This window comes from Symsagittifera roscoffensis, chromosome 1 (genome assembly GCF_963678635.1).
Source record: "Symsagittifera roscoffensis chromosome 1, txSymRosc1.1, whole genome shotgun sequence".
In the NCBI taxonomy this organism is placed as follows: domain Eukaryota; kingdom Metazoa; phylum Xenacoelomorpha; order Acoela; family Convolutidae; genus Symsagittifera; species Symsagittifera roscoffensis.
This window is the reverse complement of record NC_087062.1, coordinates 60,566,147-60,582,603: the sequence shown is the minus strand read 5'-3', so window position 1 is coordinate 60,582,603 and position 16,457 is coordinate 60,566,147. Positions and strand designations below refer to the sequence as shown.

At 38.5% G+C, this 16,457-nt stretch overlaps 1 protein-coding gene across 1 annotated transcript in view; it reads left to right on the top strand.

Annotated features, from left to right (window-relative positions):
- Positions 1-16,457, top strand: part of LOC134846702 (uncharacterized) — a 62,214-nt gene that overhangs the window by 19,939 nt on the left and 25,818 nt on the right. Inside the window, exons 3-5 of the mRNA XM_063864088.1 lie at positions 3,380-3,596; positions 6,379-6,681; positions 8,826-9,095. Of these exons, the coding sequence (XP_063720158.1) occupies positions 3,380-3,596; positions 6,379-6,681; positions 8,826-9,095 (790 nt within the window). The remainder of the gene's footprint in view (positions 1-3,379; positions 3,597-6,378; positions 6,682-8,825; positions 9,096-16,457) is intronic.

The following is a 16,457-nucleotide window of genomic DNA, read 5'->3' as shown; positions in this document are numbered from 1 at the left end:
TGTTTTTGGACTCTTTTTATACTCTGAAAAACAACCTCCAAAAGTCTGAAACTGTATCGTTTTTTGAGACGTACCCTCTCAAACCTGAAACTTTGAGCTGAATCAAATTTATAGCTTGCGTGATTTTTTTTTGTGCATGAGCGGCTGCGGCCATTTTCTCAAAAGCTTACAATTCTCGGAAATGTCAAAGTTTTGATTGAATGACAGTTTTTGTCGATAATTTTTCTGCCATTTTTGTATCGTTTAATGCAGTGCTTAAGAAACTTTTCAGCGAAAGTCAGGGCAATACGAGGAAGAGTAGGGCGGCGCAAGGAAGGCCAGGGAGCAAAAGGCAGGGCAAGATGAGCGTTGGGCATATCGAGGAGGGGCAGGGTTGTCTCTTCGCACATAACACCACTGTGTACTTCATTTGAACCATACTTTTGGATTCTTTTCATTTTCTCGAAAACTATGCTCAAAAATCCGAGATTTGACTTTATTTTGTCAGACGCACCCTCTCAAACCTGAAACTTTGTGCTGAATCAAAACTTTAGGTTGTGTGATTTTTTTTGTGCACGAGCGGCTGCTGCCAATTTCTTCGCAAAAGCTTATGATTATCGAAAATGTGAAATTTGGGATTGTTTTTATTGTATATTGCAGTGCTTAAGAATTTTTTCAGCGCAAGGCAGGGCGAGCAACGAAAGGGTAGGGCTGCGCAAGGCAGACTAGGGAGCGAAAGTCATGCTAGGACAAGAAGCGTAGGGCATGTCGAGGAGCGGCAGGGTAGTCTTTTTCACTTTACCCCACTGTCTTCATTTTTTGACTCATGTTTTTAGATTCTTTCAGTTTTCTCAAAAACTACCCTCGAAAATCTGAGATTTTATCGTTTTTCGAGACGTGCCCTCTCAAACCTGAAACTCTAGGCTGAATCAAAATTACAGCTTGCGTGATTTTTTTTGTGCATGAGCGGCTGCGTCCATTAAAAAAATAATGATTCTGGGAAATGTGAAAGTTTTGATTGCATGACAGTTTTTTTTTTCTTCTGAAAACTGACTTTTTGTCGATAACTTTTCTGCCATTTTTTGTATCGTATATTGCAGTTCTTAAGAAATTTTTCATCGGAAGCCAGGGCGAGGAGAGGAAGGGTAGGGCGGCGCAAGGCAGGCTAGGGAGCAAAGGGCAGGGCAGGACAAGCAAAGAATATGTCGAGGAGGGGCAGGGCAGTCTCTTCACTCAACACCACTGTGTACATTATTTGATCCATGTTTTTGGATTCTTTTCGTTTTCGTTTGAATCAGCCCGAGAGCAAACTTCGGGCTGATTTAAAACTATAGCTTCAGTGATTTTTTTTGTGCACGAGCGACTGATACTTTTTTTCACAAAAGCTTATGATTCTCGGAAATGTCAAATTTGGGATTTGTTGTATATCGCAGTGCTTAAGAAACATTTCAGGGTAAGGCAGGGCGGGTAGCGGCAATTCAGGGCGAGGAGCGGAAGAGTAGAGCAGCGCAAGGTAGGCCAGGGAGCAAAAGGCAGGGTAGGAAGAGCGTAGGGCATGCCGGGCAGGGTAATTTCTTTAATTTTACCTCACTGTCTACACTATTTGACCCATGTTTTTGGACTCTTTTCGTTTTCCCAAAAACTACTCTCGAAAATCTGAGATTAAGTTTTTGATGGAGCGGGTGTTGGCAAGCTCCATACATAAGTTTTAACGGCAAGGCGAGAGCAATTGTATTGCAATCGGAATCTAGACATTTTCCCGTAATAATCTTTTCTTACAAGAAATTTAGCTTGCTGATTCATGAATTTTAGCAAAATTCATCATTAAGACCACCAATTGCTTTTGCACCCTCAGGCCAGGGGTTCGAACCTCGACAGGACGCGGTTATTTTAAGCTTGTATAGAAAGGAAAAATTAATCCGGTAAAAACTGAATTGTCGTTGTTCCGTTTTCTTCAAGTATTATGATAGTTCCATTTGCGAAGCAAGACCTTTGAAAATTCAAATATCTTGCTCTGCATGTTTAACTAATTCCTCTGTTTGATAATACATGGTATTAAGAATTGAATGGATTGGGTTTTTTAGACGGAATTGGAATTTTTTTATGGAAAAATTTCATTTTTTTTTCGCGGAAACTATTCAAACTGGTTTTCCAAAAAGAGGAGTATCAATGGAAAAGGTCATCAACTATAGGTTACGTGAATTTTTTGCTTGAGCGGCTGCGGCCAATTTTCTTCAAAAAAATTATGATTCTCGGAAATGTTAAATTTTTGATCTGTTGACCGTTTTTTTGGAAACTTTTTTTTCTCGATAACTATCCTGGCAAATCTGATATCAAGGTTTTAATCAACACAATAGATTGTTGAAAGGCTAGCTTCATAATTGACTACGCACGATTTAAAAAGAATTTTTTGAAACGTTGATTGTTTCTTGGAATCTTCTTGGAAGCAGGTTTCTCGAAAACTGCCCTGCCAAAGAACCGGTTGTTAAAACTTTTTTCTTCTTTTTACAGAAGCGGCCGCTCCTTAATTTCTTCTAATAAAAATGTTTTGTCCATAAAATTCCCTTATCTCAAAATTTTTCACTCTTCTGTTGTTTTAGCAGAGAAACCACTAAGGTTTGGGCAGAGTCTAGTTTTTGAAATTTCAAGTTAAAATTCAAAAAGTATAACAGGTTCCAAAAATTTCTCCAGCGTTAGCTGGGCCCTTTTTATTTTTTATCGAAACATACGAAAATGTTGGTTCACTAAATTTTTTTCAACATCTTTTTATTGTTTGTGTGTAGCAAGTGATGCAAAGCTGAAGCTCCGCTTCGCCTCTGTCTAATTATGTTAAATGTTAGTTTGAGCAAAAAACCATAACACCCAGAAGAAGCCAATCTATAGTTTTTTTTCGAGAGATGAGATCTGAGTGTCGACCTTTTTTAAATTTAAGTAGGCCAGGTTGATTTTCCGAGCTCTTCCAAAAGACTACAAAAAATAATTGTGTATATGGCGCCTGTATAAAAGTTGTAGAGAATGTCGATAAAAAGGGACGCTTTCTCATTACAGCTCCCAACCTAGTAACAAAGTTATAAAGCCCCAAACGCAAGAGCAGTTTTTGTAATTTTTGGGGGTATGTTTATTTACTGGGGCTATAATGGGAGAAAGCGAAAAAATGGATATCGTTAAGTTGTGCCAAACAGTCACCTCTGGTCGTGGATCTCAGAAGCTTATTTGGAATTTTCGCAATGAAACTCTCATTTTAAAAACCATTTTTTATCGACCGTCCAAGTTCTTGTTTCCGCAAGCTCATAAGTTTTGGGTGACAACGTTGTGAATTTTCCAGGTTGGTATCAAATGAGTTTAATTGGCTTAACATAATAAAAATGCTGAATTTCAATTTTGTTGGTGTCTTATTTAGGCGTACATTTGCAAGGCAGAATCTCTTATAGCTCTGGAAAGATTAGTTGATGCCCTTGTTGTATACAGTGATGCACTCGAGAACTACCAGAGCAGAATTGGTAAAAGGAATGCGACTTACAGCGTGTCTTCTGAGAATCCAGTTGATGATGCTGATTTTTCTCTCGTGTTGCAAAAATTAGTCACATGCTGCTGCGATGACCTTTCGCCAATTAAAGGTGACTGACTACGGTTAATTGATTGAATTCTTAAAGAAAGTTTTAACATTTAATGTTTACGCTTGCGATTGGCAAATTCTGTCAAATCTGAATGACTTTTTCTGTCAATTCTGTCAAATCCTAACATCTATCTATTACCCCATGTTTAAGCTATACCATATGTCTCATGTTTAAGCTGCCAGAAACGAACGAAGATTTGCACGTATAAGCTGTATCGTATATTGCAGTGCTGAAAAAAACATTTCACCGCAAGGTAGGGCAGCCCGTGGCGATGAGGGGCAAGGCCTGGGTAGGGCAGCGCAAGGCAGGACAGGGAGAAGAGGGGGCGAGGAAGGGCAAGGCAGGGCAGGGAGTGCTCGGTAGGGCAGGGCAGGGAGTGCTCGGTAGGGCAGGGCAGGGAGTGCTCGGTAGGGCAGGACGAGAAGGGGCATGGTAGTGTATGGCAGCGCAAGGTAGGACATTGTGAAAAGTCGCAAGTCAGAGTAGGGCAGCGCAGGGCGAGGATGGGGAGGGTAGGGTATGGCAGCTTAAAGCAAAGCTGGGCAGCGCAGGCCGAGAAGGAGCAGGGTAGGGTATGACAGCTTAAAGCAAGGCTAGGCAGAGCAACGTCAGCTGGGGCATAGCGATAAGGGGCAAGGCATGCTAGAGTAGTGCAGGATGGCGCAATGTAGGGCGACGGAAGGCAATTTAGCGCAATGCAAGACAGCGAAATGCAAGGCATAGCAAAGAGGTGCAGGAAAGTGGAATGCAAAACAATGTAATAGTTTCTGTTGGCTGGGCAAGGCAGGACAGTGCAACTCAAGGCAGATTGGGGTCCATCCAGCGAATTATTCATGCATCCTGTTAACCATCTAATCAGTCAACCATTCATCCAGCAATCTACCCATCCATCGATCAAGCCCTCCATCCATCAAACTACTGCTCCATATAACCATCGATTTGTCCAGCCATCTAAACAACCATCCAATCACCGGTTCTTCGATTCATTCATCAAGCCGTCCATCATGTATTCAACCAAAAAAGCCATCCGTCAAGCCATTCATTAATCTGTTTATCCAGTGTATTTCAATCCGACCAGCCTTCTTCAAGCATCTTTCCATCCCTCCGGCAATCTATCCTACAAGTCAGACATGCAGTCAGTCTGCCATTTATCCACCCAGCCACTCATATTTTACCACACATATTCATTCATACAACCAGCAAGCCATACAGCTACTTATCCATCTAGCCATCCATCGTCTATCCCTCCATTATTTATCCAGCCACCCATCTGTTCAGTTATCTATCTACCCATCCATCTTTTTGTCTATCAATACATTCATCCTTCTAGCCGGCGATCCAACCATCCATCCGGCCATCAAACCATCATCCATTCATCAGTTCTTTCAACCGTCAATTCATCCAGCCGTTCATCCATCCATACAGCAATCGGTCAAATTATACATTCCACCATTAGCCGTTCTTACAACCAGCCAGTCATTCATCCAGGTATCTGTCGTCCATCCGGCCATCTATTTAGCTATACATCATCCATCCATCCTACCAGCAATCAATATAGCCATCCATCGCCATCAATCCAATCAGCCTGCCTTCCATCCATCCATCTATACCCAAGTAATCCGTCTTTTCAGCCAGCCATGAATCCATTAATACTTCCATCGTTCGTCGAACAATCCAACCATCCATACATCACGGCGTTATCTTGTACCCATGCAACCAGCGTTTCATCAAGCCATGCATCCATCTAGCCACCAACCTTCCATCCATGCAACCAGCCATCCATTTATCTATCCAGCCGTGCATCTGTTCAGATATCCATCGATCCGACCGGCCAATTAATCCGTCCCGCCAGCAACCCATCGGTCCATCCATCTACCCATCCATGGATCCAACAATCATTTCAGTCAAATATCCAGCCATCTTTCCGTCAAGTCATCCATCCATTGATCCATCCAATTATCCAGCCATCCGTCCATTTTTCTAGTCATGTAACTATCGATTCGCTGGATCCAACAATCAAAATGGATCCAACAATCATTTCAGTCAAATATCCAGCCATCTTTCCGTCAAGTCATCCATCCATCGATCCATCCGATTATCCAGCCATCCGTCCATTTTTCTAGTCATGTAACTATCGATTCGTCCATTCATTCAGCGTTCCATTCTTTCAGCCATCCATCTATACATCAGCTAACCTTCCTTGCTTTCCTCCAGTCATCCCTCCCTCAATCTATACATTTGTTCTAGAGTTTTTCAGGTTAAGATACATGATGTCCATTTTCAGGAGCAGCTTTTGCTGCAGAGAGACCGCTAGTAATTTCTGAATCATAGCTATTATTAAACGTACACTGTACTGACATTGAAAACGTGCGCGGCACTCTTGAACTTGAGGAACTAAACTTCAAATTAAAGACGATGCTGTAGAAATTGACAAAAACAAACAGAGCAACAATATTCCAAGAATCGAACTTAACCAAAAAAAAATTTCAACCACAAAACCGAAGGAGTACTGCGATGACAAAAGTACGCTTTAAAGTTCAATTCTTGGAATATTGTTGGTCTGTTTGTTTTTGTCACTTCCTACAGTATCTCATTTTGGTCTGGTTTGTGCAATTTTTTCTATAATTGAAAGTCAGTTTATTTGGTTAAAGTGGTTCCTTCTGATTTGACTGTGTTTGAAGTTAGTTTTCAGTCATATTATACATTGAATCCGGTAAATATCGTTGATTTTCACAAATTTAAAGTTTTGAAAACTCATTGAAACTTGATGTTTTTTATTCAGATACTTTTCCAGCGGTCTACTCTAGCCTGGCGGAGATAGGGTTGTCCACAAGGCCTGCAGTGATTCTGACAGAGATAGGGCAGGAACTTTTAACTGTAGGGTACCATGCAGCCTCTCTGTCTATTCTGCAAAATGCCCTCAAGTGTGGCACGAAGAGTCTCAAGGTCAGAGGCTGCATACTGGGTGCCTTGACTAGTGCCCACTGGACAGCAGGAAACTATGACACTGCTGTACAGTTCATGAAAGAAGATTTACAGGTGGCCACTCAATTGGGAGACTTTGCGGCACAGTCGAGATGTCTCAGTAAGTGTTTTTTTTTATTTCTGCGAATTGCAATAGATCTATTTAACGGTTTCGCTTCTTGATTTCTGTTTTTGGTTTTATAAAGCTAAATGTATTTATATAGGCTGTCTTAGAGTAGAAGTTGGCATTCAAACAAGCGCGTGGCCTCTCGCAGAAGCATATTCAGTGTTTTTGGCAAGGGGTTGTGTTAGCACTAGCGAAAGTAGTGTTTATTTTGAGCACGTTTGTATAATGCAACTCGCACAAATCAGTGTTCATTTTGGTTTTTACTCTTGCTGCATAGAATTGGAAATATAATAGCCTGTGTTCGATATGCTTTATTGGTGGCAAGTATTTACGTATTTCAAGTGCAAATCGCGGAGATGGGAAAACGTTAGATTCGTAATCCCTAGGTTGGCGAATTGATTCCAGGGGTTCGAAAGGATTCGATCACGCTCAATTTGATTTTTGTTTTGCGTTTTGACATTTGAATTGGTTTTTTTTTGGCAGATTTTTGGCTTATTGGGCATCGGCTTAAATTCTATTTAGATAAGGTCTTATTATTGGAGATTTACTAATCCATTGATGGTAGTTCTGAAAAAATGAAAATCAACCTCTGGGGCCCCTCAATAAAAAAATGCGCACCCCTTTACCTTTTCGAGTATTTTTGTTCATTTTTTGCCCGTTTCATAATGATAACATTAGTCGAAATTTTCTGTGGTTAGGGAGCAACTAGCTGTGGCTGTCACATGCTTTTGGATGCAGGTATATTTGAGCATATGACTTTTTGCGCAGCTTATTTTGCGTATGTATACATAACGTCGGCTTGGATTCCTGTTAATTTCTCGCTTATCTATTTGCTCCAACCATTGAAAATGGGAAGAGTTTTTGTCTTCAGGTGTTTTAGTTTTTTGTTTTCCTCGCAAAATCAGGTACCACAAATAAAAATCGGAATGAGTCGAAAGTTAGATCATATAGAAGCTCTTTCAGTGGTTATTCGAATCTCAAAAATTTTCCAAAAGTTTTTTCAGTGTCGAGAAAAAATGGTTTCAGAAGCCGTGAAATTTTTTTATTCAAGCCACGAAAATAAAGTTACTCGGTATAAATAGATTTTGAAGTTTTTTAGCGCCATCTTGGGTATAAAAACCATCGAAATTTTGGTTTTGTTTTTCTAGTTTTGTTTTAAAACTCTTGTCCAATTTTGCTAAAGCTATCGAATATGCCTAAGAAATAGGCATTGCTTCAGATTTTTTGACTGCACCACTCACAAAAAAACGACCTTTATTTAAAAAAAAGACACTTGTTTGTAGTTTTAAGAATTTGGTCGGAACATTCTATGCTACTTGCACAGCAGCCGGATATTCTTATGATTTTCCTGTTCAGACTCATATAAGGGTCGCGATGATTTTTTTCAGAAAAGTATTAGTATTTGTTCAGACGTAAATTTACTTTTTCTGTTAAAGTTCATTTACTTTGTTAAATGGAACGCAAACTCCGCGATGAAACTGCAAAAGTTGAAAGGTCACAAAAAAACGTGCGCGACTTCTAATTTCGAAAATGGAATTTAATTTTCAGATTCCCCACCGAAACAATAAAAATACCTATTGTTGATCCAGTTTTCTCAAATTGGGCGAATTTATCGAAAAAGTGACAATCATAAATTGTTCAAGAAATTCAAAGAGCTTCAACGGCATCTCTAATTTTTCTTTGAAATTCGAAGGTTGAAATTTTTCAAAAATTAAGGCCATTTTTGTCTGTTGGTTTTGTTGATTATTTTTTCGGTGATATTTTTTGATCAAATTCAGTTATTTTGTATCACGAGTCGGCTGAAGCTCCGCCTCGTCTCATGTCAAAAAATTGTCAATCATAAAGTATTCTTGAAATTGAGAGCTTTAACCTGATTATTTTTTCTTCATCTTCAAATTTTTCCGGTTTCATTCAGTGCATTGGCTATTTTGTAAGTTCGCATATAATTACCAACAACAAGAGAATTGGTTAATTTTGGACCATAGTTGAAACGAACAACCGAAAACATCCGCTTTCTTTGAAGACAAAATAACTAGCCTCAAGGAGAATTTTCATTGCTTTTTGGAAAACTCACCAGATTTTGCGAAATCAGTGGCGACTGATCGAAAATCTACTGAGATGCATTTTTTTCTGTGTAGGTAACCTGAGAAGTGGCCATTTGAGCGTGAACGAGTTGGCTGAGGCCCTGGAGAGCGAGAAGGAGAACTTTAAGGTGAACTACAAGTGGTACCAGTCCACTCAATCAGAAGACGCACACGAAGGAATGGCACTGTCCCTCTCGCAACAGGGAACAGTATATCGGTTATTGAACGACAATTCAGCGGCTCTCAGTTCTTTCAAGGAGAGTGCTAATATATATCATAAGATTGGAAACTTACTCGCCAAAGCGCAGCAGCTTGGAAACGCGGGTTAGTGCATTTTAAAGGATACAAAAAGTTAAAATGGCTACTGCTTCCGCCGCGTAATCTAGAGATTGCCATTAGGTTGGCCAAAAATGCCTGATCGAGGGGTAAGGAGCGGTCGCTCGCAATAAGTTGAATAGTATGTATTTTGGTACACCTAATATTAGAAATATGGTGTTGAACAATATATAGTGCCTTAGTTTCGATTGTTCTGATGATTAAGTGTCAGTGAACGAAGTCTTCCTTTGTACTATTTTGAGATATCCATTTTGATTGACTGCGGCGCAGAAATTTTGGTCAAAGCGGGGTCTTTGTAGTGCTTTGGGAGAGCTCAGAAAATGAATTGGTCGCCCTAAAAACAAGGTCGACAAAATTTTAGAACTTTTTTGAAAATACGCCCCCCTTGAGAAAATCCTAGATCCGCCCCGGGTGAAGATATTTATGTAGTTCGGGTGATTTTCATTTTTTTCGGGAAAAGGTCATTAAATTTGTTCTCGCTCAAATCTGATTTTTTTTCAAGGTTTGACTTCTAATTTCTACCCTTGCGAAAAGCATGAGTATTGCCATTGGGTACTACACTTTTTCCCGTAAACAACTTTGTTCACTGGACTCATCTCCTTAATCCTGAACTCATTCGTTTACTGAACCGTTCTATTACAACTGACATACTTTGAGCATGTTAGCCTTTTAATTAATCGTCCTATTTACACGAGCGTAGCGTAGTGTGATAGTACGATGCAACTTTTTTTACAACTTAAGTCGCAAATACTTTTGGTGGTACTTTTGAATCGGTAGGAAATTTAAGCATTATAGTCCGAGGTGCGTTGACATTTTATTAGTAAACAGCTAATGCAGTTGATGCTTTTTAAACTCATCTATTGAACCGAAAAAAGCTGTTATAATTGTTTCATACAACAGTATAGTAATTAAAATCCCATTTCAGAAATTTTATAACGCAAAATACTTCGCGAGGTTTTCGAAATGCATAATTTATACCTAAATTGGTTTAATACATCAAAATTTTTACATGCAAAAAGTTGCTTTTAGGTTATTACATGCCAAATTATTACATACAAAATTTGAGCTTTGAACCTTTTAAATCTCCTGAATCTTTCTTTGCCGCTTTCTCGCACAGTGTCGAAAGTTGCTTCTCAGGTTGGTTGTTATTTTACCAACTTGTTTTTTAATAGTCGATGAACGTAGTTCAGAATTTTATGCAGGTCACTATGTCTTCGTTTTCGTTATTTTTTCAGGAAAAGTCTTGAAAATTGTTCAGGCTCAAATTCACTTTTCGCGGTATGACTTCTGATTTCTTTTTAAGTTTATTATCTTTTTAGCGTCAGCTTAGTGTATTATTACGAACCTTCTTTGTTCTAATCTAACTCGCAAATAAATATGTTCATTAAAAGTGCTCACTTATTTGGAAATTTCACTGTAGCATTGGAAGTTGCATAGTATATGTTCTCTGCTTTATTGTGGATAGTGTTTGGCTGTTATATATTAAGCTTCCGAGACTCCTAATCTCTATGTTGAAGATTCGAATCTCAGATGTAGCCGAACTTTTTGCTAATTCGAGGCTTTTTTATACTTTTTATTGCACTCTATAGAGCTGCTTTTTTGTCGTGTTCTCGCTAGTTTGGGAAGCGAAGCTTCGCCGCTGTGCAAAGGAAGGCAAACTCCACTATCGAACAGCAAAAATTAAAGGTCAAGAAAAACGTGATTGACTTCTAGTTTCGAAAGTGGAATTTAATTTTCACATCTTTCAGCAAAATATAAAATTTACTCTTTGATCCAGTTTTCTCAAATTGGGTTAATTAAATCAAAAAGGTAAACATAAATAGTTTGAGAAGTTCAATTTGTTTTAGGGCTATATATTTGTTTTTGAACTTTGACATTTGGCTATGTTTTCAATTTCATTCTTTTTTTGTTACTTCCGTCTAATTGGTTTTGGCCAGTAGTATAGTAAAAGTGGCTAGGAAAATGACCACTTTTAACCCCCCCCCTTTTTTTCGATGTGCCGTTGTACTTACCACTTTTAACCCCCAAAGGGGTTAAAGCCACTACTTTTTCAGGCACGCATGTTTTAAGGGGGGTTAAAATTGGTAATTTTCCAGCCACTTTATGGAAACGGGAAAGGAATTAAGTTTTGGTTGGTGCATGTTTTCCCTTCTAAAGTTTGGGGGTATTGGCTTGTTTACATGTAAAATGACGTTATATGCAACCAAACTATATGGTATATAGGAAAGCCAAGATTTTGGCAGCGTAGCTTAACTGTTGGCTGCGGTGAACGATTTTCTTTCGAAAATGCATGTTTTATTGCTGAATCTCGAAGAAAGGAAAATTCGTCAAGTGCGGCGGCCGCCACCTCTATTTAGGCAAAAATTAATAATCTATTTGAACAAAATAAGAATCACTTACCCGAAAGTTGATGACGCAGTTGATGAAGAATTGTAAAAAGAAAATAAGAAATGGGGGATGTTGAGGAAGGGGACTAAAAAAAATAAAATTTGGTAAAAAAAAAAAAACCTCTTCTTTATTGGAAGAGGTATGAATAAATGGAAACGGCTGGGCTGTCCATCAGCACCAGCAGGTCAGAAGCCCTGTAGGCAATCCAACCCCCGAGGGCGACCACGTCCCTGAGTTGCTCAGAGAGGAGTTCCCACTCGGGCGACCCAGGGAGGTAAGTCCGGGGAAGGGGTTTCCCCTTGGCCCACTGGCGTGGCTTGACCCAGAGCTCCTTCACCACTAATGCCTCAGGATCGAGCCCAGCCATATATCTAACGTGGATTTCCTCCACAGGAATATTGATAAGCTCTAACCCCCCGAAAGGAATTTTAACTGTTTCCAGGTATGAAGGCATCTAAAACAAGCAAATTAACATTTTAAATCACATGAAATTGTTCATCAAATAAAAATTTTTGGAACAGTAGGTTTTGGAAGGTAATAATTGTGCTAAACTTTCTCTAAATTTTCCCCGAGTTTAAAATACGCTTATCACGAAAACACAGACAGAATAAATTGTACTTTTAGCTGCGTGTTATTTTCAACCAGTTTAGAAATTTTGAGTTTGATTTGGAAACAAAAACTGGTAAAAACATTTGATTTGTCGAATACTACTTTTGAAAATGAATAGATTTGACTTCTTGTTTGACTTTGTCACTAAGCTGATTGTAAGAAAAAATAAAGCGCAGACTGAAAATATATGTTTACTAAAATGTTAAAAATATATGAAAAAGGCTGATGGATTAATTCAATGTATATCACTGAGTTGTAGATATCAGCTGTTGGCATCTAAACGGTTACTTTTATTTCCACTGTTTTGAAATTCAGCAGGCTCAAAGAGTGTTGGAAAAAAAATGAAATTGGAAAAACGTAGAGTTACCTCAACAGACTTGGAAATCATTCATGAGATTTATTTGACTGTGAAAAAAACCTATCCGGAAAATTCTGACCGTCGGAATTACTTTCTGGCTGCATGTTCTCTGTTTTTCTTTTCCAGTGAAAACGAATTAAATTATGACGTAGCTATTAAACTTAGACCATATGGAGGTCTTATTGGCATAGACGACTCTTCCTTGGACAAATATTTAAAAGATTCAAAAATACTACGTCTGCATGCAATTTTGCATGACGCTGCAGGTTTTGTTGACGAAGTTTACAACACGGGTCCCACTTACTGCTATATGTTACCCTGGAAGTGTAACAGCAGTCTGGTTGGTCATTTGAGCGGTATTACTTTCTGTTTATTCGTCAAACTAACCAGACCAGAACTCTATCAGTTATTAGAATGTTGAGCGAACGATCAGTCGTCATAGATTTGGAAGGATTTCGCTATAAAAAAAGTAACTTTATAGTTAAAGAAATAGCCATTACGACTTCTGAATATAGTGACTCTCTTATTTTTCTACCTCCAGTCCCTTTCAACTCACTACCCAAAGCTGAACAAAAAGCGTACAACTGGTTAACACAATACTTGCACGGAATTCACTGGGAAAGCGGAGATTATTTATATTTAAACCTTAATCAGATTATTCAAAGTTTTGTTTTGAGAAATCCTAACGCTGTATTTTACGCCAAAGGAAAAGAGAAGGCTGAACTCCTTGCAAAGTACTTGGATCGAGAAGTTGTGAATCTTGATGAATTGGGTTGCCCGAGAATTGAAAACTTACATTTAAAGAATTATCCATCCTGCAATAGACATTTACAACCTAATTATAACTCTAGGAATCACTGTTCCCTGAAAAAAACGAAGGTTTTTTTTGATTGGCTGACAAATGAGCAACAACGAAAGACTAGCAAAAGCGGAGACGTACCTATCTCCAAATTTAGTGTTCTTGGCCTGGATGACACCAGAGAGTGATATCAAAGTAACTTTGACCAGAACAGAACAAATCAATTGCCGAGGTCAAGTTGTGCAGCGGAAAGGACAAATTACTCTCTCAGGAGACGAATTGACTATTTTAAGAAATTTTTTCCCAGTGATTGACCAATTCATCTATTTTCAACGACACAAGTTTAGTCAAAATGTTGGCCAACAAACGAGGAGTATGTCTTCCCAGGCTAGTCTTAGTGCCCAAACGTCAACCCGGAGTTCAAATGGATCTTCAAAGCAGTGACCTACCTGAGGAAGTTCAGAAACTAGTAAAAGAGAACTCTGTAAAGAAAGTTGTATTTCATGCAAAAACTGAATATGTGCCAGCCAATTATGTTGTGGAAATGCTGCATGACAATGACAATGACATAACTAATGACTCTAGAAGTTATACTCGATACGAGATTTTTTATTGTTCTGAAGTATAGATAATACATATTTTATGACAAGAACACATTTTTTTCATTCTCATTAAGAAACTAGTGTTATAGATAGAGAGGAGTTAGAAAGAATCAGTTAGAGAGAGAAATATAAATCGAACAACTGAATGACTGAATTAGCTATTGATGAGCCTGATGCTACTATAGTTACAGATTTTGCTTATGATCAAACAAACACTGAACAAAAATCTTGGAAGTTTTGTAATGATGTTACAGTCCCCAGATCAGAAGTAGTTTTTATGTCTCAAATGATTTTAATTTTCATTTTACTTACTTTTTGCATCTATAAACTTTCTTGGACGCAAATAAGCTGTGAAGAAACGTCAGTTTGGTTTTCAATATTGTCTGGTTTAGTTGGGTACGTGCTACCAAACCCAAGGATATGAATAAAATTATTGATACGTCGACAAGACTGTTTATGGCAGTTGTAGGACCGTCAGGATCCGGAAAAACAGAGTTGATTTTCAAGCTATTGACAGGAAGATCATTTTATCCCAAATTTGAAAGAGTGTTATTTTTTTACAAAGATATTCAACCTGTAGTTATGGACGAGTTAAACGCTCGCAGAATTCATATTGAATTTGTAAAATTTGACGGATTCGATCGTTTGAGAAACATTGAAAACATTCTGTTAGTGTTTGATGACTCATGCGAAGAAATATACAATGATAAAGAATTCGTTAAATTAGCAACAGCAGGAAGACACAGGGGCTTAGATGTTATTTATGTTAAACATAATTTATTCCAACAAAGCCGATGGTCCCGAACTATTGATTTGAACACATCTCACATCATTTTATTCAAATCACCTCGTGATATTCAGCAACTTGATCACCTCGGAAGGCAACTTAATGCACCTAAATTCTTACGTCAATCGTATGAACTGGCTACAAAGGACAGCTTTGGACATCTATTAATAGATTTAGATCCCCGAACATCAGACTGTCTCAGATACTGTTCAAACATAATACCACCTGGTCCGTCAATTTTCTATTTACCTTTAGATAAAGCAGAAGTGACACCCATCACAAATGAACGCGAAAAAATTATTTATTCTGCAACACATGGTACAGTTGAACCCAACTCAACTACGAGGCTTCATTAGAAAAAAAACATCAAATAGTCAAATCATATCAGTTGTTTGCGAATGCTTGCTCAATGTAGTCAACGGAAATGTGCCTGTCAGTATCCCAAACCTTAATAAATTCGAAACAGCATACAAAATTTTAATCAATCCAAAAACGAGTCCTGAAAAAAAACGAGCTATTATACTGAGCAAACAAGGATTTTATCTAATCAGACAAATACTTTATTTTTGCTTCAAGTATTTGACTGCATAGAAATGGCAGCAGAAGAATTTGTTCTAATTCCAAAGCATATGTACATCAGAGATCAACCACATGCAGCACATATTTTGCTTGACAACTCAATTAAACACAAGAAACCGCAACTATCATATTTGAACCGTTTGAGACCACTAAATGAATCAGCAAGAACAACAACAACATCAGCTATTGATACGTCAGCAGTCATTCCCCCAACCCCTGAACCACCTATTGTTGCCAAAGCAGAAAACAATCCACAAAAACAAGCTCTCCCTCTCACTTCTCAAGACGATGATGATGATGACGGTGATGGTGATGATGATGATGATGATGATGAAGGTAACGAGATGGAAAAAAGTGTTGAGCTTAGTGAGGCATTATCCACAGAACGTATCCTGTTACAATTACAGCTCATGGATGAACACAAATTTAAGCGAGCAAAAAAAGTTCTTGAAGTTATTAAAAAGTCAGAACGAGTCAAAATAAATAAAGATAATGAAGAAATTTACGTTGATAAAGTGCCAACAGGTCTTAAAGCATCAGTTTTTCTGTATGATATACAACAACAAACTAAAAAACTTTACAACCCTGCTTTTATACTGATTTTGAGGTCACTCAAACTTGATGAACGGTTGGTTATGAACAAGTATGCCAAAGTCGCGGTTCAGTCAACGAATACGGAACAAGCTCAACAGAAGCAAAGAAGCAGACGTTCCACAAATTCCCCTTCAAAATCTACAGCCCTCCTCCTCCTTTCTCCCGAGAAGAAACCTTCGTCGTCATCGTCGACGACCTCAAGAAGAGCCACCTCAAAAAGCAGTAAGAGACGCAAAACCAGAAAAACTGTTGCAGACAGTGAAAGAGAACGGTCACCGCAAAAAACCAAACGAGAAGAAGAAGGTGCAGCAGAAGAGGAATACTCCGAGTCGTACGAAACGCCCGATAACGATTCAGATTCTGCAACGACAGAGAAGAAGAAGACAAAAACAAACAAAAAATGGCAAGATTACACCAGCTGAAGAAAAAGTATTGAAAACTAAATTTACAAGTAAGGGTCCAGCATTGTTTGGTAGTGTACAGAATTTAAAAGAGGAATCAAAAATTTCACGAAGTAAAGTGAAACGTTTTTTACATACAGAGCCAGCATATACAAAATATCGAACAGTTCGTCGCAAAACACCACGCCTCAAAGTGATAGTTTATGACATAGACGAAATATGGTCAATTGACC